Source organism: Bos taurus, chromosome 1, assembly GCF_002263795.3.
Source record: "Bos taurus isolate L1 Dominette 01449 registration number 42190680 breed Hereford chromosome 1, ARS-UCD2.0, whole genome shotgun sequence".
In the NCBI taxonomy this organism is placed as follows: domain Eukaryota; kingdom Metazoa; phylum Chordata; class Mammalia; order Artiodactyla; family Bovidae; genus Bos; species Bos taurus.
Genome location: NC_037328.1, coordinates 56,305,805 through 56,333,191, shown reverse-complemented (window position 1 = coordinate 56,333,191; position 27,387 = coordinate 56,305,805). Strand labels below are relative to the sequence as shown.

At 38.7% G+C, this 27,387-nt stretch overlaps 1 protein-coding gene across 2 annotated transcripts in view; it reads right to left on the bottom strand.

The window, feature by feature from the left end:
- Positions 1 to 26,970, bottom strand: part of CD96 (CD96 molecule) — a 96,639-nt gene extending 69,669 nt beyond the window's left edge. The window contains exons 1-4 of one of the 2 annotated variants that reach the window (XM_024976461.2): positions 26,858 to 26,970; positions 24,568 to 24,924; positions 12,854 to 12,978; positions 304 to 511 (exon numbers count right to left, since the gene is read on the bottom strand). In XM_024976461.2, coding sequence (XP_024832229.1) covers positions 304 to 511; positions 12,854 to 12,978; positions 24,568 to 24,924; positions 26,858 to 26,918 — 751 coding nt within the window. In that variant the 5' untranslated portion in view covers positions 26,919 to 26,970. 2 annotated transcript variants of the gene reach the window in all.
- Between the last annotated feature and the right edge of the window lie 417 nt (positions 26,971 to 27,387).

Here is a 27,387-nt window from a genome sequence, read left to right as displayed (position 1 = left end):
CAGGAGATGTTAAAACCATAAAGTAGTGGTCATATGGAAAACCATAAGGTAGTGCTCGTAAGGTAGTGGTTAGTGGTCACCAGGAAACTGATGATCTATGGCAGCTGAATCATCATTCTTTAGCTTCCTTCCCTCGTCCCCACCCCCAACATGAATGACAAGTGTCAAGACAAACAGAACTCAAGAATGGGGACTCTTGAGTGGCTGCTCTCTAGCTAACAGAGTGTTTCATCTTTGGTGGGGGAAGAATCTGGAGACAGTAACAGGAGCATGGCAGGGACTCCAGAGAACAGAAACTCTTACCAAAAACCTTGACTGTGGTGGAGCTCCTCAAGACTCTGCCAGGCCTGACTACAACGTGGCAGGAGAACTTCCAGCCATCATCGTGGATTTGGACTGGCGAGAGGTAGAGCCTGTAGTCTGTACCTATCCGGACTCTGTCTTTAAATAACGCGGAATTGCTGATGGGGTGACCTCCAGCGGTAAGTGTTTTCTGAGTTCCATTATCCTCCTGATGAGACAAAATGGTTACCAGCTTTGAGCGCTCAATCATGCCAGCTCTGGACTAGGCATTCCACAAAGAGTAATCCAGTTGTACTTTGTGACAACGGAGATGATGAATGAAGAATTGAAATTAAGAGATATTGAGTATGTTACCAGAGAAAGTATCATTACACTCAACTTTCAATTTAAAATATACTGTCATTCTCTCCTAACACGAATAGAAATTGCTGCTCTTCTGATTAAAACTTCTCCTCCATCACCTTTCATGAGCTGCATATTGACAGTGGGATTTGGGGGAGGGTACAGCCCTGGGAATTAATGTCAGGTCATAATTCTCATTTCAATTTCTGAAATCATAATGCTAGGATATTTTCAGGGGGCTGTATCAGTTTTACTCATTAAATTTCCACTGAACTGGATGATTACAATCATCCTTTCTTCCCAGCATTCCTTTAGAAAAGCTCTCACTTTAGCTCCACTTGGAATGAAGACTAGGATGAGGTAAAGAGAGACTCCTAAAATGCAAAGGTTAAGGAGGCACTCACTCTCAGGGTCTTATAAGTGCAGGAAGGGCACTGAAAGAGGGTGCCTCCTTAAATACTGTGCCCTTTGGCAACTTCTAGCCTCTGCTCTTATTTCTGTGTCTGTGACCTTCAAAGAGGACACATAAAGATTGGGCTATAAATGCTAATCTGAATTTGGAGATCAGAGTTTAACTGGAGTACTTGGTTCCTCTAGTCCATATTCTTTTATAGGTCTATGGAAAATGCTCCCATCATTCTTGTCTTATCCTGAATTTCATGGACAAGGTGTCACAGTGTTGGTCAGTGTCAGTGCATGTGCTGACTAAGGGTCTAATGAGGAAGGGACTCTTGAGGGGCATAAATATCAAGGAAGGTTATGACTTTATATTTATACTCCTTTATAACTCAGCATTTTCAACTGAGTGCTTTGAACACATTTTGATGCACAGCTTCTTCTCTGGAGATTCTAGTGCAGTTGTTTTGGGATAAGCCTCATCCCAGGGCACTTTTTTAAAAAGGTCCTTGGAGAAGCCAGGGCTGAGAACCACTGGTCTAATGCCAAACAATAGATGAATCATTATTTGTAGGGGCTGGGGGAAAATGCAAGGAACTGAAAAGGAGAAGGCTGAACAGGGATGCATTAGATGGGAAAGAAGTCATGAAACAATGAAAACAAAGGTCTGTGACTTGGAATCTCTAGTTCAAAAAATTAGACAGATTGTGCACTGAAGAAAGGAAGCTAGGTGAGGGAGAGAATTCAAGTATGAGCTGGGAGCAGAACAGGAAGTGTAAACAGAAGACAGACTTCTTTTATGGTTTATATAGGTATTTCCAGAATACACTTAGTAGAAACTCTTACATAAGCCACCATTTTTCTTGGTACCAGCTTTACCTGCAAACAGATAGTACTGCCTGCAGAGAATCACAGACTTACTCCTGAAGCAAAGTATACTCACATAAAGATGGACCTGATACTTTGGGTTGCTGTATTCCTAACAAGAAAGAGTACAGAAAATTAAAGGGAGACAGGGGCCTCCGATTATGTTCTGGAGAAGGGGCCCCAAAAGTATTGGGTGGTGACAGCAGAAGAAACAGGAAGGCATTTCACTCAGCCTCTGTGATCTGGAGGCCAGTATATAAATCCCTGATATATGAACATTCGTGCTGTGAACTTTCAAAGATGGGAACATGCGTTTGCATGTTTAATCATGTAAATTAGTTCACGTGTCTGGTGTACATTGTCATGTGCATGCATTCTCTACAAGGGGTTGTGCTTTTGTGCACTTACTTTGTGTAACTTACTAATGAAGACCTGATGGAACTGGAGGCCCAGAGAGAGAACAGAGACCAGAGGAAGAAGAAGAAACCAAAGAACCAAAGAGATTCATGACATGGGATACAGCAAGGGGACGTTCTTTATTTGAGGTGGCACTGTTAGCTTTTGAGGCACAGGACCCAAATGTAGAACAGTATGCAAAGGCTGCAGCAGTCACTTAGAATGCAATCCAGGGCTATCGTGTCATCTATGATCAGGAAAAAAAGAGCTGCTACCCAGACATCACTGGATCATTTTTTCAAGAGGGTACATAGAATTGAATCCAGCCAAGAATGAGAAACTGTACCATCGTCAGGCGTGAGTGAAACTGCAGCTTTCTCTCCATCTCCTATTGCTGACAATCCTTCAGATCTATCCTCTCCCCCCTCTACTCCCTTCTCCAGTCAGTAACTCTTCTTGGCTGTTCACTTGATGCCAGCCCCTGTGTGCCAGCTGTTGCACTGTACTACTGCACTTTTCAAGGGACTGTCCTGTAAGATTGAAAATGTTTTTTTTTTTTTTTTTTTAATGTGTGTGAAAAGTTATAGGATGGTACTGTATAGCTGAATGTGTTAGTTGGGTACCTAGGTTAACTTTGCTGGACTCACAAACTGGACTTACGAAAACGCTCTCAGAATGGAACTCGTTCATATGTAGGGAACTTACTATGTAAGGAAGCAGGCTCGCCCTGCAGGTCCTTCAGTACAAGCTGTTTCACTGTTCTTGTTTTATGCAAGGGACTGTTTTTGTGAGAATCAAGAAGTTCAAAATGCTTGATCTTTTAGTAAATGCCTTGCCATTTGGAAAGTTTCCATCTGTCACTTTGTTGTGGGAAGATATGTGGTCAGAGGCTGAGGTTGGAGATTGGTGAGAATACGGCTTTTTACTTGTTGTGTATCTGGGAGTGACTGGCCAAAGTAGTTTAACTGATAGAGAAAAGATATTTTTAAAAGAAATCAGGCTTAGGTTTTTTTGCTTGTTTTGGGGGAGTTCGACTGCTATAGAGGAGGGATTTGTCCCTTCATTGGGAAAGATGGATTTGGTTGCAAAGTGTCCCTGTAACCTATAACATCAAGAGATCCTGAGAGATTGTAGAAGCTCCAGATATAAAGGGGATGGGGCAAGAACCTGCATGTGAGCACTTTCATGGAGCAAATGGGAAGAGAGGTGACAAAAAGCAGGCAAACAATGAAATATCTAGTGCTGGGAGAGGGAGAGACAATACTATTATTGTGCCCACAACTAAATTACTATTACTAATACTATTACTATTTAGTATTACTACTAAATACTATTAATATGACCACAACTAAATCTTAACATTATTAGTCATAGCTTAAGTTTATTTAGCACCTACTTTTAGGTGCTTTGCCAAGTTCTTTTAAGTCTTATTTAATCCTTAAAACAATCTGGAATAAACCAAGATTACATAACTTGCTCAAATGTCATAGAGAGAAGATACTTAAGTCACAGCACCAAGAAAGAGACAAAAATGTCTCTGAGACATTACATCTTAATAAATCCAAACCATCACAAAACAAATAAAACAGTTTTGTGGATTATCTAGAATGAAAAATTTAAAAGAAATTCCAGGAAGCCAAAGGTTTTTATATAAATGGGAGATCCTGGAGGTGTGGACAGGTTGCTGATTGAAAGGAGCCTTTTATGATATATTGACCTACCTTTAGCTATTTCAAATCCTAAAAAATGATGCTGTGAAAGTGCTGTACTCAATATTCCAGCAAATTTGGAAAACTCAGCAGTGGCCACAGGACTGGAAAAGATCAGTTTTCATTCCAATCCCAAAGAAAGGCAATGCCAAAGAATGTTCAAACTACCACACAATTGCACTTATCTCACACACTAGTGGGAGAAGGCGATGGCACCCCACTCCAGTACTCTTGCCTGGAAAATCCCATGAATGGAGGAGCCTGGTAGGCTGCAGTCCATGGGGTTGCAAAGAGTCGGACACGACTGAGCGACTTCACTTTCACTTTCCACTTTCATGCATTGGAGAAGGAAATGGCAACCAACTCCAGTGTTCTTGCCTGGAGAATCCCAGGGACAGGGGAACCTGGTGGGCTGCCATCTATGGGGTTGCACAGAGACGGACATGACTGAAGCGACTTAGCAGCAGCAGCAGCAGCACACACTAGCAAAGTAATGCTCAAAATTCTCCAAGCCAGGCTTCAACAGGACGTGAATCGTGAACTTCCAGATGTTCAAGCTGGATTTAGAAAAGGGGATTTAGAAAAGAGGAACCAGAGATTAAATTGCCAACATCCACTGGATCACCAAAAAAGCAAGAGAGTTCCAGAGAAACATCTATTTCTGCTGTATTGACTATACCAAAGCCTTTGTGTGGATTACAACAAACTGTGGAAAATTCTGAAAGAGTTGGGAATACCAGACCACCTGACCTGCCTCCTGAGAAATCTGTATGCAGATCAAGAAGCAACAATTAGAACTAGACATGGAACAACAGACTGGTTCCAAATCGGTAAAGGAGTACGTCAAAGCTGTATATTGTCACGCTGCTTATTTAACTTATATGCAGAGTACATTATGAGAAATGCAGGACTGGATGAAACACACACAAGCTGGAATCAAGATTGCCAAGATATATCAATAACTTCAGATATGCAGATGACACCACCTTTATGGCAGAAAGTAAAGAACTAAAGAGCCTCTTGATGAAAGGGAAAGAGGAGAGTGAAAAACTCAACATTCAGAAACCTAAGATCATGGCATCCGGTCTCATCACTTCATGGCAAATAGATGGGGAAACAATGGAAACAGTGACAGACTTTATTTTTGGGGGCTCCAAAATCACTGCAGATGCTGACTGCAGCCATGAAATTAAAAGAGGCTTGCTCCTTGGAAGAAAAGCAATGACCAACCTAGACAGCATACAATACTTTGCCAACAAAGGTCCATCTAGTCAGAGCTATGGTTTTTCTAGTAGTCATGTATGGATGTGAGAGTTGGACTATAAAGAAAGCTGAGCACTGAAGAATCGATGCTTTGAACTGTGGTGTTGGAGAAGACTCTTGACAGTCCCTTGGATTGTAAGGACATCCAACCAGTCCATCCTAAAGGAAATCAGTCCTGAATATTCATTGGAAGGACTGATGCTGAAGCTGAAACTCTAATACTTTGGCCACCTGATGTAGAGAACTGACTGATTTGAAAAGACCATGATGCTGGGAAGGATTGAAGGCGGAGAAGGGGATGGAAAGGATGAGATGGTTGGATGGCATCATCAATTCAATGGACATGAGTTTGAGTAAGCTCTGGGAGTTGGTGATGGACAGGGAAGCCTGGTGTGCTGCAGTTCATGGGGTCACAAAGAGTTAGACACAAAACTGAACTGACCTGACCTACCTTTGGTGACAGGTGTCCCAGAATACACCTCAACCCTCACCTGATAAGAATGATTCTAGGGTATTTTTTCTGCAAGAAAGACTGGTAGGTGATCTTGCACAGAATCTTTGTTCTTGGCTGTTTTTCTTTTCTTCTTTTGATATTTTTTAAAATAGTAATGTGTGTGAGTGCTCAGTCATGTCTGACTCTTTGTGACCTATAATTGACTCTTTGTGGTTTATAGTCCACCGGGCTCCCCTGTCCATGGGATTTTCCAGGCAAGAATACTGGAACGGGTTGCCATTTTCTCCTCTAGGGGACCTTCCTGACCCAGGGTTCGAACTCCTGTCTCCTTCATTGGCAGATGGATTCTTTACCCCTGCGCCACCTGGGAATCCCTAAAATATTAATAAATATTTCTAAAACTTCATGAAATTTACAACTTGACGGACCCTTACAATAGAATGAGAATGTAGATGTAATTAGCTAGTGTACAGGATATACCTACATGAGTCCTAACACTCAACAAATGTTCAGTTAATACTAAATCACTGTCTTACAACCTGAACTGGATCAGCTTGCTGTGAATTCATGAGTATTTACTCTCTGCATGGTTAAATTAAAGAATTATGGAGAGTACTAAAATGAACTCTTTAAAAATTACTTTTTAATATGTATTGAACATAGGTACTGTGTTAAGTTAATCACCAGCTCACAACACCACCATGGGGCTGGTACTATAATTATATAATTACAATAAAATTATAATTGTATTATATAATTATCCCTTTTTGTGGATGACAGAACTAAAATCAGGCTGGGCAACATATCCAAGGCTGTACAGAATTCTGAGACAAAAGGAAAAATATGTGTCCTTATGTGCACTTAGCAAAATATCCTCCCATATTTTGACATATTTAACAGTGGAAAAAGTTAATAAAAACTCTACAGTTTAACATTTGAAAACTGATTTCATAAAGTCATGCATTGTTCAATCTTTTCTCCTGTCCTTGTCAACCTTCATGCCTATGGCCCTAAGGGGGCACCATGCCACAAAGACCCAGGAACCACAGGCTGATTGCGAAAATCCTGTTCCTTGAAGAGCATAGCAGGGTCTCATAACAAACAGAAGACATCGTGCCTTTATTTAAAAATTTGGCATTTTGTTTATCATGGATTTTCTGTAAATTTTGATACTTGAAAGTATTGTGATTACTGGTTTCTTGGGGGAACTTCCTTAAATTTTGCAGCCAAGGTGAAGGCCCTACTCACTTCACCTTAATCCTAGCTCTTAGGTCACACTGCTAGCAAATGCAGATTTGAAAACAGGATTTGAATGCAACAATCTCCCTCTAAAAGCCATGCTGTTAATGACTTTGCTTCTTAGAGCCTCAAAAAGGCTGTAGAACCGACAGTCCTTGACATTTCTGCTGAGAGTCTGTTTGAGGAGAAGAACAAATTCACAAGGAAAACAAAAAAAATCAGGATCCACTGAAGGAAAATAAGTACATAAGGAAATAATAAACAGGAGTTGGATAAAACAATTAGCATGATGAGGGCTGGGAGGGGTCATACTGAATCATGGAAAACTTCTCCTCAGTGTCTCTTAATGACCTGATAAACCCTAAGATAATTTGCAGAAGGGTTCCTATTTTAGTACTGGAATCAGAATTTTCAGTGCAGAAAAGAGACCATGGTACGATCTGATTTAGTGAGGCTACCTCATCGCTGGGCTGCCCTGAGCTCCATGTCAGAGCAGGCGTAGTGCCACAGCACAAGGCAGGCGCTGAGTGTACAGAGCCCATTCAATCAATTCTGTGAACTGCGTCGACTGATACTTCCTTATCTCCTAACTGTTTCTTATCTTCACTTTGCTCTATTTATTCCCCATCCAGTCAGTGCTATCAAAGCAGGCTGCTTGTAAAGCTCCCCATGTCCATTTTATAGAAATCCACAACAATATTTTTTCCAATCAACACAATTGGCTGTCAACATTTTGTAGGTTGGCTAACACTTCCATTTTGATTATGGTGAAGGTAGCTAGGGTCAGAAGCCAGCAGATAGAAGGTGACAGCTGTTTTTTCTGAATAGCTAGGCTTCCCATAGGCATGGAAGACCAATATTGTTTACAGTGTGTGGGTACTGTAGCTTCAGTCATGTCCAACTCTTGTGACCTCATGGACTGTGGCCCGCCAGGCTCCTCTATCCAAGGGATTCTCCAGGCAAAAATACTGGAGTGGGTTGCCATGCCCTCCTCCAGGGGATCTTCCTGACCCAGGGATCGAACCCACATCTCTTATGTTTCCTGCATTGGCAGGTGGCACTTACTAGTGCCCCCTGGGAAGCCCATTTTGATTTTCATTTACATGTAAAATATTACAAATAATAAAGAAGAGAGTACAGAAAAGATACATTTATAGAGAAAAATTTAAAGAAATAAGCATCTAGATTCTAGTTGTATGCCTTTATCATTAGTATTGAACTGTTTGATATGTTTCTCACTTTCTTTCCCTGATTTTAAAGAGAAGAGTCATGGGTTTCTCTTTATCCATCAAGTTTGGGAACAACCATCCCTCAACATCTCTCCCACCCTGACGAAGTGGGTGCTGCCAACCTGTGCTCACAGGTCCCAGGGTCTTGGTGAAATACATGTCTGCTGCTTGTTGGCTTTAATTATCCAGCTCAAAAATAACCTAAGAGGTTTTTCCAGGTCCATTGAGTCAGAATCAAACTATTTTCCCTCCGTGTTGCTGTTTTACATTTTTATTAAAGTTGTATTTCATGGTAGGAAACATGTCCAGTACAGGTTTCTATCCCCGTAGGACCTAGCTTAAAGGACCAACTTAAAACAGATTCACATATGTTTGTTCGACTGACCTGAAATTTATACTGTGGGAAATCAGGACGATAGTTTGGAATGAACACAGAACATTAGAGGGAATTCAGAAGCTCCCAGAATAACCCTGCAGAATTTCCCTGATGACTGCAAGCTCACGCCCCAGGACATAAACTGGGAAGAATATCATTTGTCCTTTTCATACTGCATTCCATCTAAAAACACACATTCTGTGACTTTTTCGTCATCACATCATGCACACGGACCCTCAACTGACATCCTCTGTGCTTACTTGGTTACCTCTTGTGCTACAGAAATATCAGATACACAGTTGGCACCAGATGCCTTTCTAATTCAGTGTAGTCGTGGTCCTGGAATGCAAAATTCCAGAATGCAAGGGATCTGCTCCATGGACACATTTCACACAGTCTCAGCATGGGATCAGGGAAGCACAGTCAATAATATTTTTATGATAACTGAAAATCCCAATAATTACCTTTCCCGTGAAGGTCATTAACTGAATTAGATTTTATAAAATTCCACATACAGAACGTGGCTTTTGTTTTCCAGTGACCTAGATTAAACTAATTTTAGTTTGTCAAATTGTTTCCAGGGTTTAACACAGCTCTTGAAGTGGGGAACATTCTGCAGCTCCCCAGAGTTACTGAGTTCGATACACCAATATACTGGGTTTCTACCCTCCTGAGCTCATCTTCATCATTTCTTTGTAACCTTTTCTAAAAGTCACATTATATCATATCTGTAAGAATGATTGGTTATCATTATGATTATTACTGCTGGCTTAACAAGAGACTAAAGTACTAAAATATGGATTGAGGGGATATTTATATCCTCTGCAGACTTATAACAGTCATGACATAAAGAGCTGTAGTTTATTCCTTAATAATGGGAGATTAGATGATTTCATCTCAGACTTGCTGAATCCCACAGCGCTGGTAGGGTGGAGGACGAATGTAAATCAAAGGAGTAAAAGATTTCGACATTTAAAAGGGGAATGCACAGTTGGAATTTAATCAGCATATTTGCCAATACAATGTTCCCTTTGAAAAGAAGTTTCTTTCAAAAAGATTCCTCAAGTTGTCTCAATTATGATGCATTCTTTAAAGTGAGAGCATGGCCTGAGGTTTCAGTAGAAGTTTAGGACTCACTCTCTCACTATGACCTTAGATGCAATCTCTCCATCCCTTATTTATCTCAGATGTCTTGGCAGGATTCAAAGATAATGTTTACAGAGCCTTCTTAGTTTCTTTGAAGACAACTGTTAGAGGATGTCTTATTAGTTATCTAGTCATTGATAATGAGCTTCTCATTAACTAATCCCACAGCCAGCATGAGGTTTAGTGATCACCCATTTAATAGGAAGCCAACAAATAGGACTATGAAGGGAGAGGACAAAGAGAAATGAAACAAATCCATTCAATTATTTATTAGATATTTACTGAGTGCCTCGGAGAAGGCAATGGCACCCCACTCCAGTACTCTTGCCTGGAAAATCCCATGGAAGGAGGAGCCTGGTGGGCTGCAGTCCATGGGGTCGCTAAGAGTCGGACACGACTGAGCGACTTCACTTTCACTTTTCACTTTCATCCATTGGAGAAGGAAATGGCAACCCACTCCAGTGTTCTTGCCTGGAGAATCCCAGGGACCAGGGAGCCTGGTAGGCTGCCCTCTATGAGGCTGCACAGAGTCAGACACGACTGAAGCGAATGAGCAGCAGCAGAGTGCCTCAGAGTACATCATGAGAAGAAACGCTGGGCTGGCAGAAGCACAGACTGGAATCAAGATTGCCGGGAGAAATATCAATAGCCTCAGATATGCAGATGACACCACCCTTATGGCAGAAAGTGAAGAGGAACTAAGGAGCCTCTTGATGAAGGTGAAAGTGGAGAGTGAAAAGGTTGACTTAAAGCTCAACATTCAGAAAACGAAGATCATGGCATCTGGTCCCATCACTTCATGGGAAATAGATGGGGAAACAGTGGAAACAGTGTCAGACTTTATTTTTTTTGGCTCCAAAATCACTGTAGATGGTGACTACAGCCATGAAGTTAAAAGACGCTTACTCCTTGGAAGAAAATTTATGACCAACCTAGATAGCATATTGAAAAGCAGAGATATTACTTTGCCAACAAAGGTCCATCTAGTCAAGGCTACGATTTTTCCAGTGGTCATGTATGGATGTGAGAGTTGGACTGTAAAGAAAGCTGAGTGCCGAAGAATTGATGCTTTTGAACTGTGGTGTTGGAGAAGACTCTTGAGAGTCCGTTGGACTGCAAGGAGATCCAACCAGTCCATTCTAAAGGAGATCAGCCCTGGGATTTCTTTGGAAGGAATAATGCTAAAGCTGAAACTCCAGTACTTTGGCCACCTCATGTGGAGAGTTGACTCATTGGAAAAGAGTCTGATGCTGGGAGGGATTGGGGGCAGGAGGAGAAGGGGACAACAGAGGATGAGATGGCTGGATGGCATCACTGACTCAATGGACATGAGTCTGAGTGAACTCCGGGAGTTGGTGATGGACAGTTCTGGCGTGCTGCGATTCACGGGGTCGAAAAGAGTTGGACACGACTGAGCGACTGAACTGAAATGAACTGAACTGATAGTCAAGGCAATATACTAGATCTAGGGATTTTTAAAATGAGTAATGCAGCTTTTTGCTCTGGAGAAGTTCAGTGTCACAGAAAAGATACAAGCTGACTGAAAACTTTAACAATTTCTTGGAAAAACAGATTAGACTCTCTTCAGATATGAAAAGGATACTACAGATCAACTTAACAGCCCACAAAAATCTCTAAGTAAAGCTTTATTAAATCTTAATCTTTTTGATTACTATTAAATATTACTACCCCTATTAATAGTGAATTACTGATAATTAGGGTGGAAAATTTTTGCCCATTGGTGGAAATATTAATAATGTAAACTAGGTATAGATACTGTATTTGCATTACAGTAATGTTTAGTACATCAGGTTTCTGTCTTCTTAAGAAAATCTGTAATCTCAATTTTTTTTCCTAAGAACCACCTTGTATCACATTAGTTAAGAAAAACTGACTTTTTAATGATGGGCATAATGTCAGGCAGGAAGTCTTACATTTCAGCAACCAAACCATAAAAAGGGGGAGCATACGTTTTTCGACATTATAAACAGACACTGCAGCTTTTAGAACAATTTGAGAAAGGCATTTTATAATGTCTTTTGATCATACTAACTATCCAAAAAATATCTAGACAATAAAAAATTATTAGTAGGTTATATTTTAAAGTCTCCCTGAAAGTCAGTTATTTTGGATTTGGCACATCCTCAGAGAAATCTTTTTACACGAAGGGTCAGTTTCCAAGACAGTCCACAAAACTCTACTAACTTGTAACATAAATGATCAACCATGCAAGTACAGTATTTTGCAAATGGTATTAGCTGCTATACTCATGGACATTTATTAGTTATGTAAGAATTTTAAAATCTTGTGTTTTCATTTTGATGAAGACCTGAAAAATTGATACAGTCATAGTCTGGATCATCTAAATAACCCCACCCATTTCATGATTCTCAAAATTGTGTTTATGGTAATTATAATTATGTAAGGCTTGTGTTATCAACTGATTTAACAGTAGTATTAGGAGTCCACTCTATATATTGGTTAATAGCTGGATGCCATTTGGTTGACTTGCCTTGGAAAATTTCACATAAAAATCCATATGTCTGTTTTGTTTTATTCTTGTAAGTCAGGAAACATAGCTGCCATAGGCCTGTCGTTACCTGTGGCCGTGATGGAGCCGGGCAGTGGTGTTTTGTATAGACATACTGCTTCTCTCATGGGCGTTTTCTATTTGTGTTTGATGTGCGTTAAGAGTTTGTGTTTCCTGTCCAAGAAATGTTTATTTTCCAGGATGTGGTAGTAGGGTTCTGGGAAAAAAGGGAGTCTATGCCCCTGCATGTGCTATGTGTAAACAAATAAGGATGAGTAGGGGCTTCTGCTGGATGTGGCTCCTCTCCAGGGCACCATTACACTTTCTTCTTTCTGTTATCATTGTTGAGTATACAGCTTGAAATATAAACTAACCTTTAGGAACTCTTTTCTAAGTCACTGCATTCAAAGACCTGGGGGCTTGCCGAGTTGGAAGGAATCCCATAGTGCCCTCCCGTCCTTCCTCCAGACATTAACTCAACCTTCACATAATGCTTGTCTCTTATCCAGTGTGCTTCCTTCCCTATTATTACTTGTTATTCATCTTCACTTCATTAATATTTAAAGATCATGGCCATTATTCACTGAAAAGGGCAACACTTACCACCAGCCATGCAAAGGTGAGCACAGATGAAATCTCTAAGGAAGTGTTTTGAAAGCATGGTATTTCCAGAGTCCCATTTATCTCTATTTCTATTGTATGGTTGTTTTTCCACTCTTCTTGTGCAACTGTAACAAAACATAAGGAGGGAAAGACATGGATCTGTGATTGGTCTATAAAGTATTTTTAATCCAAGAAACGAGAATAGTTTTAGTATAGAGATTCAACTATCTTCAGGGTATACCTATGAAGAGGACCCCACCGCCTACAGTCCTCATTGTATAAATGGTGTAACAGGGTCACTGAGAAGCACAGGGTTGTCTATCACTGAATAACTATGGGGAAACTCCCTTAACAGAATCCAACTCACAGTTCAGTACATTCTTCTGCTTTAACTTCAAGTTGGTGCATTAGTCTTTAGATCATATTTCCTGGATCAGGTAGAATATAAAACATTATAATCTGGCCTCAGTTGTCTTTTAAAATTTTTAGTAGACAATTTTTTTTAGAGAAGTTTTAGGTACATAGCAAAATTGAGTGGAAAGTACAGTTTCCATATATACCCTGCCCTCATGCATGCACAATCTCCCCCGTTAACATCGCTAACCACAGTGATGGCTTCATTACAATCAATGAAACTACATCAAACACATCATCACCCAAAGTCCATATTTTATTTACATAAGGCTCACTTTTGGTGTTGTACATTCCATGAATTTTGACCAAAGTCTGATATATATCCACTCTTGTAATATCATATAGAATAGTTTCACTGACCTAAAAATTCTTTGTGCTCTGCCTTTTCATCCCTTCCTTTCACCAAACTTCTGACATATGCTGATCTTTTCACTGCTTTTATACCTGATTGTCTTTTTAGAGCTTACAGATATTTCTCCAAAGAAGAAATCACACAGAAAAACACATCAGGAAACTCCAAGGAAGCATGTCTAATGAATTATTTTCATTTTTAAAGTGATATGAGATAAATAGTTTTATAGTCTCTCTTTTGGGGAAAGTTATATATACATATATATACATTTGTGAGTAAACTATAATATCAGAAAATAACTTATAAATGACAACAATTCTATCATCTTAATATCCTGAAAATCTTATTCTTTTTTCCTGTATTTATGCAAATCTTGTTTGTGTGCAGCTATTTTTTTCATACTTTGCAATTTTATTTACCATCAAGTGTTACCTATAGCTTTACTTAAAAGATTTTGCATGATTCTTAAGCTACCTGTGGTTGAAATTTCTATTACATTACATATATACATCATAATTTGTTTAGCAATTTTCAAGTATTGAATCATATGCTTTTTCAGTTTTTAACTTATTTAAACTATTACAATCTTTATAGCAAGGTTCATCCTTAAACTAATAGCTTTCTTCTGACCATTTAGCTACTTAAGATACATTCTCAGAAGTATAATTAATAGGTCATGAGGTATGAACATTCTCCTTATTATCAACAGCACATTTTTAAAATACATGGGAATATTTCAAATGTTGTATTTTGCCTTTAAAGTTTTGCTGCATTTCAAGCTCTTGTCAATATCAGTTGTCCTCTTTAATGATAACTCTCTCCTCCTGCTTTCTTAATTGAAGCCAGGCCTTCCCATTAGGGCCCATCTTCCCTGCATCATTCTCAGATAGTGGTTGTTTATTTTCCTATATCCTTATTGCCTCAAGATCAGGAGGATTGGATCAGGGCTTTTCTTGCTCTCCATTGCTGCTTCCATATATTACTCCAACCTCAGAATTTAAAAACCAGAACAAAACAACAATAACAAAATTCCTGCCTTTTATGGTTAAAAGCATTTACTATAACAGCACTCCCAAATGGAGTTACATGTATATCACCACCAAATTTTTTGGCCATTATTTGCATACCACCATTAATACTATTTAATTTTATTCTTGAGATTATAATTGTTCTCCTTACATCATTTATTTTAAACAAAGACTGACCAAGGCACATATTTGTATAGTTTATGAAATCTACTTGATATGTTAATTCTATTTTAATGTGCATTACCCAAACACATAAGTAGAAAATTTTTGTAAAGTTTGTCCAGATTCTGAGAAGTTGGCAATACAAGTGGCATAACTCTAATATCCCTGAGATTCCTAATAAAAACAGATGAACTAGAGTAGTAAAACTATAGGCAATATCTATGGGAACACTAAATAACAATATAACATCATTAATAGTTGGGAACAAATCAACAAACCACTGTGGTGTAAGCAACTGTGCAAAAAGAAACAGGAAAATCAGTGGCCTTTAGAACTAAGAACTTACCCCTCGTACCGTCCAGAAAAAAGTCAACAGAGAACCACTGGAAAGAAAGGCAAACTAATCTGAGAATAGCAGCAGAAATAGAGAAAGAAGTTTGTAGGCACCAAACTCCCAGAGCCTTCAAGGGAAAAATGAAAAGGCTTGTCAGTGCTAGAGTAGAGGGGACTTTTCAGAGAAATCCCACTCTGAGACAAAACCCCTGGGATTACAATCCAAATTATATCAGACAGGCCCAACAGGAGAAAGCAGAGAGGCAATTTAGATAAAAGTGAGGGATAGGAGGAAAGGAAGTGCACTTTATAAAGTATAATGGCATATAATTTTTTTTGAAAATAACAGGAGAGCTCTAGAGACACTGAAGACTCTAGAAAAGATAGCCTGGTGTACTCTTCCGTGATAAAAGTCAATTTAACAAACATATTTAGAGCAATAGAAAAAAGTGGGTTGGAATCACATGTAAAGATACCATAAGAAAAAAAGAGAATAGAGAGCAAAGTAATATTCCTACAATAATAACAGCATATTAGAAAGACATGACTTCAAAATAAATAAAAACTATAGCCCAATTATTCAAAATGAACTAAAAGAAATAAAGAAAATGATATAAGCTATGATAAATTTTAGAAAGACTTCTAAATGAGTCATTTGGAGAGAAGAAATTCTTTAGAAGATAAGTGAGAAAATTCAGGAAAGGGTTGGAAATAAGTTTTTAAAATCATTTCAGAAATTAAGAGCAAACTAGAAAAAAAAACCAATAATGTATTAATACAGAAGTTAATGCATTAAAAGAAATTTAAAAAATAGAATGAGGGAAATTTTTAAGTGAAATGTTAATAAATAATGGATTTTATAAGCAAAAAGAGGTAAAAGAGATAGGCAAGAAGATGGAGAATATGTTTAATAAACAATACTTAAGGAAATAAACAATAGAAAAACACTGGAAATTATAACTCTAGTACAATTTCTTAAAATAAAAAGATTAGAAAATATATATTAAAAGATTTTACTTCAAAAGTAGGAAAATACTCTCAGAATGGATATTAAGCATATTTTTATAAAAATGTTAAACAAAATCAGTTCTGGGGAAAGAAAATCAAATTGTTATTAATTTTTGGACAGCAATTCTTTACGCCAGAAAATAATATAGTAAAATTTAATGGGCTTCCCTGGTGGCTCAGATGGTAAAGAATCTCCGTGCAATGCTGGAGACCAGGTTCAATCCCTGGGTCAGGAAGATTCCCTGGAGAAGGGAATGGCAACCCACTCCAGTATTCTTGTGTGGAGAATTCAGTGGACAGAGGGGCCTGGCAGGCTATATTCCATGGGCTTGCAAAGAGTTGGACATGACTAAGCAACAACTTACACACAACATATTTAATATACTCAAGGAAAGAAAATATGAGTTAAGGATATTATATTCAATCTTTAACATGAAGATTATAAAAATAAAACTTATTAAAAGTCACACAAGAGCTCAGGGAATACTGCCCCATGAGCATTTCCTGAATATTCTCCAACAGAATATACTTCAAACTGAAGAGACATTTACATAAAGGCTGAGGGTAAGTGTTGAATATGTATTTACCTTTAGCACAAAGAATAAATAATTGTTATAAGTGAGTAGTAATGAATATATATTTTAAGTGAAGATACAATATAAGTGTCAAAAACACGGTTGGGTGGATATTGAGGGACCCCTTGTTTCGGGAGCATGAAGAGGTCAGTGAAAAAAAGATACATATAAAACTGAGCAAATGTGTTAAAAATCACCATTTTCAGGGCCCTGGAAATTGACCAAAGACAAACATATAATTGATAAACATTTCTTCTTTGACAAGCCACCAGAGCTTCAGTAAGAACAGTAGGAGTCTTCAGCCTGCTTGCTTTGGGATCCTTCCATCACTTTTCTCCAGAGAAGGCAATGGCACCCCACTCCAGTACTCTTGTCTGAAAATCCCATGGACAGAGGAGCCTGGTGGGCTGCAGTCCATGGGGTCACCAAGAGTTGGACACGACTGAGCGATTTCACTTTCACTTTTCACTTTCATGCATTGGAGAAGGAAATGGCCACCCACTTGAGTGTTCTTGCCTGGAGAATCCCAGGGACAGGGGAGCCTGGTAGGCTGCCGTTCATGGGGTCACACACAGTCGGACACGACTGAAGCGACTTAGCAGCAGCAGCAGCAGCATCACCTTTCTCAACTAGGTCGGGGAGAAAGGTCATTTCACCATCTTAGAGCTGGCTACAAAACCCAGTAGCTTTACTTCCAAAAGGGACAGACTTAAGTTAGGTCTGAGCATGATAATCCTTCACATTGTCAGCTAGCAAGTGGTAGGCAACATAAAAAAACTGAGGCTTGGTTACCCTGGGTGTGCAGTCCCAGTGGGGTGAGTGGCAGACCAGACAGACAGTTAACAGAGATTCTAGAAATCAAAGAGTCATAAAAGAGCTGACATAAATTCTTTACACATCCCAGGCTGACTGGGAAAAATATACATGAGTAAGAGGATCTGAGAGAGCTCAGTGAAAAGTGAAGGCCAAGGGAGGTATTACTGTCGCAACTTTGAACGCAGTCTCTAATTCCCTCCCATACAGACGTCTATGTGTAGAGGGTGGAAGCCTATTGGGCTTGAGGTATTTGAGCACAATTTTTACCAAATTCATCTGTGGACCAGCAAAGGGAATTTGACAATGTATGCGCAATTCCTTGGAAACAAAACTAAAGACATGAGAATTATAGTGAAAAGCTAAGCAGAGGTATACGTGTATGGCCAAAAGAGAGAGATTTTGCAATTTAAATATGAGTAAGTTATTGAAAATTTTAAAAACCCACAGAATCTAGAGTTGTCATGTTATTTTTTTAAATGTTTAGCTTTCAACAGCAACAACAAAATGATGATGTATGAAGGAAACAAGAAAGTGTGACCCATACTGAAGAAAAAAGTGGTTCATTGAAATTCACTGAGTAGACCATACATTAGATTTAACAGACTTCAAAGCAGCTATTAAAAGTATGTTCAAAGGATTAAAGCAAAATATGGTGACAATGATTCAATACATAGGGAATTTTAGTGAAGATAAAAAGAAACAGATGATTATTCCAGAGTTTAAAAGTCAATAATAAAAATTAAAAAGTTCACTGGAGATTCTCAACAGCCAATTTGAGATGGCAGAAGAAAAGAAAACAGCATACCTAAATAATGATTAATATAAATTACCTAATCTGAAGAACAGAGAGAAAAGATCGAAGGAAAACAGAGTTTCAGAACCATATAGGACAAATCAAATGTTCTAACATATATGTAATTAGACTCATAGAAGGAGAGATGAAACAGAGGAGGTCAGAACAAATATTTGAAGAAACAAAAGCCAAAAACTTTATATTTTATTTTTAAAAAATTTCTCCAAATTAATCTATACATTCAAGAACTTTAAAACCTAAGTAACACAAATATAACCAAATACCCACCTAAGCATATCATAATCAAACTGCCAAAAGCCAAAACAAAGAGAAAATTATGAAAGCAATCAGCAAGGAAAAATTCTCAAACTTATCACACGCAGGGACCAATAACAGAATCAATGGCTCGCGTCTCACTGGAAGCAATGAAGATCAGAGACGTTCAAAATACTGAAAGAAGAAACAGTCCACCAAGAATTTTACACTTAGTGAAACTAACGTTCAGAAATAAAAATGAGAAAAAAAGACAAAACGATTCATGGCAAGTAGATTTTTCTTATGTGAAATTCTAAACTATGTCCCTCAGGCTGAAAGGAAATGATACCAAATAGTAACTTCTCTCCATGGGATGAAATGAAGAGCATATGAAATGATAACTATATGGGTCAATATAAGGTTTTATATATATTTTCTTTTTTTCTTCTCAGTTTTTTTTTAAGAACATGAAATTCTTCAAATCATTAATTATAGCACTGTTCTGTTGGGTCTATTACATGAGATCGTTCATGTGTCTGTTTTTTGGTCTACTTTTCTCTTTTTTTCACAACTTACTCCAGCACATCCCTTCCTTTTGTTATTATTGTCATTAACAGCACAATATGTCTTCTTTATATATGTAATACATATAACAAACTGCATACATAGAAAACTAGAAACATTGGAGTTAACAATAAGGATATTAAAATAACTTTTTAACATATTCAAGAATAGAGAAAAAGATGAAGGGAATAGATGAAAAGATGAACAAGTTCATCAAAGAATTAAAACTCTATCAAAAACAATAACTGTAAAATATAATATCAGAAATTAAGAATGAATTTGATGAGATTGAAAAATTACTGTGTATCAAGAAAAACACTATTTGTTAATTGTTAAATACGTCAATAGAAAATTTCCAAACTGAACCACAGAGAGGAAAAGAAGTAGGAAATACCAAAAAAGTACTAGAAATAATAAAAATATATTTTGATATAGTATTTAACACTAGAAACTTAACATCAAAATTTTAAATACTAATTTTAAAAACATAGAAGAGTTAGAAATAAAGAGTGTATTTCTGTATAATCTAGGAATGGGGAAAATTTTTCGTAAGTATGACTCAAAATTAGAACCATTAAGGAAAAAGTGATAGATTTTATTTCAAAAAGTAAGAATTATGCTGCACTGGAAACAATACCATAAGAAAGTATGGATAGATGAAAAACTGAGAAAATATTTGCAATTCATATCACAAAAGGTTAATAGATTTTATATATAGTATATTTTCAGCCTAATAAAGATAATAACTATAATGAATTAAAACTCACTAATATGCTTAAGTTCATATAGATTCTTGATACTGAACACAAATACTTATTTGTCACCTAAAAATGTTAGTGAACAAACTGATTTTTAAAACTGGTAAAGGGAAAGAATCAAGTGTCTATTCTTTGTTTTTTTTAAACCAATTGTATATCTAATAAATAATTGGTTCATGAGAAGAAGTTTCTCTTTATAAGAACATTTCAGCTGATAAATGAAGGAATGAAAAATTAGAACATCACTATCCAGCAGCCAATAATGAATGAATGGATCTAAGGCAATACCCATCAATGGCTGTTAACATCACACAACCAGATATTATGTAGTGCTGATGTAACTACACAACATCATCTATGAAATATTCTTACCAGAAGATAAAAATAAATGTGATCAAATATGTATACCTAACTAAAAGGTGAAAGAAGAGCATGGAGATACCATGAGATGTAAAAGCAAAATCCAGGCTGTGGGTAATTATACAAGACAAATAATCAAGTTTGCTCAACAGATGCACTGGCAAAGAAAAATAAGAAATGTCAGACAGCCTTCAGATTAAGAGAATAGACTGGTCAGAGGCAGGGGGTGGGAAGTGGGCAAAATGAATGAAGATGATAAAAAGGTATAAAGTTCCAGTTATAAGATAGATAAATTCTGCAGATGTTATGTAGAGCATAATGATTAAAGTGAAAAACCATACTTCATGTTTAAAAGTTGCTAAAGAAAGTACATCTTAAAGGTCTTCATCATAAAAAAAAAATTGTAACTGTGTGAGGTGATGGATGTTAACTGAACTTACTATGATGATTACTTCACACACACACACACACACACATACACACATATAAGATCATCATGTTGTATACCTAAAGTGAATACAAAGTTACATGTCAATTATACCTCAATGAAACTGAGGAAAAAAGGTTGAAGAATGAATTATGCCTGTAGGCAGGGTAACAGCATGCAGTTAGACTAAGATTTTCAAGATTATAGTATCAAGATTATTCCTTTCTATTACCAGTACTACCCCTCTGTTATTACAGTCTATACTACTTTATTCCCACACCTCCTCCTCCTTCTACCATTCCTCCTTTTTCTCCTACTAATGCTTCTAAAAGCATGAACGCCTCCCCCGCCCAAGACTTTTGCTGTAATCTGGGAAATTAAAGCCACATGTGTCTGTCCTAACAACTACGTATTTTAAATGCATTAGTCTTAATAGTCTGAAGCACTGTGTGATCCAGTAGCATCAAATGAAGGAAACCTGGATTACAATCAACCAAGGCTTGACTCAAGGAATTGTGTTTCTTGGAATAAATCAAATGCTAATCTAAAAGGAAACTCTGTCAAATGAAAATGAAAAAAGAAGCACATGCCGAACGGTGTGTAACATTTCTGCCCTCTTCCACAGCCTCAGAGCACTAGTTCATACAAAGGAACAAGGTACAGTAGAAGAGTCCCTTCCCAGCTTTTCCCTCAAAGCATTTTCCCTCAGCTTCTCAGCTTTTCCCTCAAAGGCTCCAGGAGCATGGGCAGGCGGGCAGGCTTTACATTGTTTTGTGAACAGACAGGGAAGAGACTGACCCCGCAGACAACAGAGAGGAAATGGAAAGAGGTCACAACCACCTCTGGTCCCTCAGCATTTTTTACACACCACTTCAATTTGTATTTGTTCACCTACTGCACATACTTGCACTCATGAGTGCTTTGCCGACCCAACCAACCTGTTGAAGGTCTCCCAGGGATGTGAGAGGGAAGTGGCACAAGGGAGAGGAGAAGTGAGCGAAGATCAAAAGAATTAAGGGGAAAAAGATATCATTGGGGGAATTTGACAGGGCTTTTGAGTAACACCTCAAGACGCCCCATCTAAATACCTGTCCCCTAGGTTTATACCAGGCTCACATCTTTGATCAGGTGGCACTAGTGGTAAAAAGCCTCCTCGCCAATGAAGGAGATGTAAGAGACAACTGGTTCAATCCCTGGGTTGGGGAGATGCCCTGGAGGAGGAAATGGCAACCCACTCTAGTATTTTTGCCTGGGAAATCCCATGGACAGAGGAGCCTGATGGGCTACAGTCCATGGAGTTGAAAGAGTCAGACACAACTGAGGGACTGAGCACACGCATCTTTGATCACTGCGTGGTGAAAGAGTTTCCCCCTCCTTTTTTTTTTCTTTTCTTTTCTATTTTTCTCCCTTTATACCCAAATACACAGCACCAGAACATTTTTTTAACACGGATGCCATTTCTCTCCCCTCTGGTCCAGCTGATGAACAGCAAAGTTATAATCAGACAATTGGGAACTGACAAGCACAAAGCATGTATACATGACTTCTGTCTCCCCAGTGATTTGCTGTTTTTAGCAGCTAGAAGCTTGGCCCTTTAAGAAATACATTTCCCTTCAAAGGCAGCACCACTCTCCTTTCTGAATGACACAATATCTCCTTTCCATTGGCTGTCTTTATGTCGAGTCATTCCCACCTCCTATTTCCTATCCATGTCGTCAATTCTCCATGGAATAAACATTAGGTTCTCAGATATGTAGCAGCATAGTTTACAGTTCTAAGAAGAAGATAAAAAAAATCTTTGTCTAAACTGAAGTTCAACATGTACTTGTGCTAAAGTGTGGCAAATGTTCTGTTGGGCTCCATATTAAAGAAAAGAAATAAAGAAAGTGAAGTCGTTCAGTCCTGTCCAACTCTTTGCGACCCCATGGACTGTAGCCTACCAGGCTCCTCCATCCATGGAATTTTCCAGGCAAGAGTACTGGAGTGGGGTGCCATTGTCTTCTCCTCAAATCCAGACTACCTGACTTCAAAATATATATTATGCAGGTAAACTCTGTACAGATCTTCTCATTTCTCTTCATTCTACCTTATCACCCCAATCCATCCCCAAATGAAGTATTTTTCCTGGAAAACAGCAATGGGAATTGGGGCACTGTTAAGGCAGAGGTAGAAGAGGTCCTGCTCTATAGCTGGACTGCCAACACCATGGTCTTATCTCTTGATGAGAAGTGGAGAGGAGATAATAAATCCATATGTGTTGTTTGTCCTGGGCAGCTCCTTGCCTTCTTTAAGCATGGCCTTTGTGAGTTAGTTTTTGTTGTATTTTTTTCTTATACCACCAGGTCACTTTGCCCCTAAGTTAAAATCATTCCATTTTGTATGCATTTGCCATTTGTTGACTTTCGTTTTCATTTTTTCCACTAGTATAGACATAATTTACTTGAGGACCAACTAATTTAGGGTAGCCATTATTATCATCGTTTTTCAGATGGGCTCAGAGAACGTACATGCCAATCCCCAGGTGAAATTCAGTTCCAGCCAGAAAGGAATTAGAACTTCAACCTAGGAGTCCTGCCTCCAAAGGTGGCCCTATAAAGCAAGTATGAGTGAATGCTACACATTCTGCAGCCTCCTTGGTACTTTTCCCTGCCTTATAAGAAATATATCCAAAGCCACTTTGATAAATTCCCCCCACAAATCTGTTCTGATTCCTTAGTCTCCCATCTCAGTGAATGGCACCACCGTTCAGGTGTACATGCCAGACACATGCATGTTTTCTCTCTCCTTCACTCACATTGCCATTGTCCTGCTGCTGCTGCTGCTAAGTCGCTTCAGTCGTGTCCGACTCTGTGTGACCCCATAGACGGCAGCCCACCAGGCTCCTCTGTCCATGGGATTTTCCAGGCAAGAGTACTGGAGTGGGTTGCCATTTCCTTCTCCAATGCATGAAAGTGAAAAGTGACAGTCAAGTCGCTCAGTTGTGTCCGACTCTTAGTGACCCCATGGACTGCAGCCTACCAGGCTCCTCTGTCCATGGGATTTTCCAGGCAAGAGTACTGGAGTGGGGTGCCATTGCCTTCTCCGTTGTCATTGTCCTAGATCCACTCTATTATGAAGTCCTACCTGTTTAATGCCCAAAGCATCAAATTTGTCATCTTCTTTCTATATCTATCCAAACAACCACTCTGTCTCCTCTGCATTACTTTACTGGGGTTGTTCCCTAAGTTCTCTCCACCTTTTCTTCTCATCCCCTTTCACTTCATTCGCATACTGGTGCTGGCTTCTTTTCATAACACAAATTCAATCAGGCTTTAAATGTCATGCCATCCTTTGGATGAAAATACTTCGATGTCTTCCCAAGGTGCTTAGATAAATATCAAAGCCTTGAACATGGTTGACAAGGTTCAGTATGATCTGGTCCTTACTGTATCTCCCACTTCATCCCTTAATTCTGCACCGCAGTCCCACTGGCATTTCCCCATGTTCTCAAACACTGCATAGCCCTTCACAACAGCAGTTTCCTGTCTCTGGATCCGTCATAAATCTCCCACCTCCCAAATAGTGTTAATATCTACACAGTCTTCAGACCTCGGCTCAGGTGCCACTTTCTCAGAGTCCATTTCCGTGGCTTCTATCACATACTCTCACAAAACCACTGTAGCCTTTATCACTTATCACTGCTTCAATTTAACATTTATTCATAGCATTATTTGATCAATTTCTGTCTTCATTTCCAGGCAATACCTCTTTTCACTCAACCTTTCTGTACTTAGGAACTGTGCCTGGCACATGGCTGGCTCAGAATACATACTTGTTGAAAGCTGAATGCTTTCAACACACGCTTCCTTCCCACTTGCAGTCATACTTACCATTTGTCTGGATCTTTAGGCTGTAGATTTTCGTCTGAATGCCCTCTGGATACAGAGTGAAGCTACACTCATACTTCCCGGTGGTCGAGGAGGAAACATTCCTCAAGTACAGAGTCCACTCAAACACATTCCCAGGAGGTTCTCTGAAAGCCACCAGTGACCTACAGGCACTCTTGCTATCACAGTAGAAGCCATGTTGGGGATGATAAACTGCAAGCAAGTCCACCTTATCAGTGACCTTGGACCACTGCATCTGCACCAAGATGCCTTTCTTCTGTGTTTGGCAGGTCAGGTTGACATCAGAGCCAGGTAAAGCGTAAATGTGTTCTTCTGCACCGAATGTTTCTTCCACTATTCCTGAAAAGGAAGGGTGTGAGCCATCAGTTTGCATGATTCACAGAGAGGGATTCTTTGGTGAAAGACCTTGGTTACCCTGGTGAACTGAGGGAGCAGCTGGAACTTTCTTTCCTGGCTGCCTTAGCATTCGGAGGGAACTTGTGCCAGATTCAGAGAAAGAAGCATAAAACTCAAACACAAATAAGAAGACATTTGCTTAAAGACACTAGAAGAAGTTAGTAAATTTTGAATATCTCTTGGTCTATTGGTCTGTCCAAAACACAACTTAAGGTCTCTGAATACCTATGAAAAAAATTAAGCCTATTTAAAGATTGAAGCCCACTAGTAAATCTATTATGACAGCTATTCCTGCAATGAATATAATTGGCTTTTTTGTTTATGAGTTAATAGCACATAACACACAATAACACCAAATATTATTTTCTGAAGCTGAAAAGTAACTAATGAGCATATAACAATTTTAAAAAATGCATGTTTACAGGTGGCTTTTACATATAGGTTATCTTGTTTAATCCTCCACACACATCAAAGCGTAATGCTGTTAACACTATTCATGAAAGGCACAGAGAGACAAAGTGATTTGCTTAAAGTCACACTTCAGTGAAAGAACATGAATTCAGTTGTCTAGGGTCTGCGCTCTTTCTATAACCTTCAGGACCTCCAAACTCCCTTCCAAATTGGTTGAGAAGAGTAAGAAATTTGACATTCTATATAAAAGAGTCAAAAAGGCCATCATTTCCCTATAGTTAGGATTTCTGAGGTAAAAAGGGGGAAACAGTGGTAGGGGTTTCCACTAAAAATAAACCATTGAGCAGCAGCATCTATAATCAACACTGAGATACTAGACATGAAAGAAGATTCCCTCTCATCAGTTCTTTGACCAAATGGTACAAGACACTTCAGACATGTTAAGCCTCTGACATGCCTTCCATAGTGTAGGTCTCAGTTTTAGAATTAACATGAAATACTGTTTCAGGCATGATCTATTATTGTGACAAGTACCACTGAAGCTCACAAAGGAAAAAGATAAAAAGATGACAAGCAACTGAGAAAAAACCAGGCTCTCAAAGGTACTTGACGAATGGGAATTACTACACTTTTATGGATGCAGAAGTTTGGGTAGGCAGAGGTTAGTGCAGTTTAATGTAGCTGCCTGTGAGCTCGGCTTTGCCTGATAATACACCTCTTATCCTATCTAAAGCATTATATTCCAATGTCTCCTTTGATTTAGAAATCCTCTTTAAAATCTTTGTAGCTATATCTGAAAAGCACAGTTAATTCTTAAGACACTCAGGCTCACAGTAATACCCTCATGTTATGGAATGCAGAATGAATCTTTCTTCCTGCTATTTTAAACAGGCCCTTTAGGCGCTGGTCCCTGCTGTCACAAGGAGTCTACTTTTTCTTCCAGGTCCATACCTATACATGCCTCATTAAAATTCAGCATATGTTCAACTCCCAAAGATCTGAGTATTTGGAGGAGAAATGCTTGTTAAATCCAAAAGAGAAAGTATTTGAGAGAGAGAAAAAGTTGAACAAGAAACTCTGAGCCTTGATGGCATTGTGATTTTTTCTTTTTTTTTTAAATGTTCCAGCGTTGTTCTGACAACCACTTGGAGAGCATTTCATTTTCAAGAAGCATAGTTTTCCAGTTACTCCAGAGACCCTCTTAGGAAGGAAATGGGTGAAAATGTCTCAGAGCAGTGGCACAAACCACCCATTCCTTTCTTGTTTTTAGTGCTCATTTGTAATCATTTCTAGATCCTTACATCTCTCTGAGAGCTGCCACTTAAATACATAACTGAAAACTTTAGTAACAATCTGCCTTTGGTGATCAATTCCAGCAGTAGTCACAAGGCATTTTCAATGACCAGAGGCCCCTTTCCTCCCTAAAGCAGCCAGTGTGACAAGAAAGGACAACCAGAAGCCTTACCCCTGACCAAATGCATCTGGATGATGGAATAGACAGCACAGTATGTCCATTTTTTCTCCATTGTCTCCTGAAGGCCTCACACCAGCATTTTCATAATGATCACGGAAGTCAATAGACACCTTTAACTAAGCAAACTCCAGACACCCTATTCGTGCTGAAAAACCCCACACCCACCACACGCCTGTGTCTGTTTATCACTTGGCAAGACCCCAGGAAATGAGACGTCAACAGGAAAGTAATGTGGTTCACAGCTAAGTATAACCTTCAACAGAACAATGTTGAAATTTTTCTCTGAAGTCTTGTGCATCACCTTCGTTAAAAGCATTTTCAATATCCAAAGATTCTCTCCTTCAGGATCTCTGTGTCAGTCAAACTGCTTCTAAAATCCAAACAAAGGAAATCATGCAGAGCAGTTCATAATGTGCTTTTCATGCATTTCTTTGCAAGAGCACAAAGTCGTTTAACAAATGTAAGCTCACCGTTTTTCATAATAGTCTTTCTGTTCAATTTTAAAATATGTTTTCTTTCCA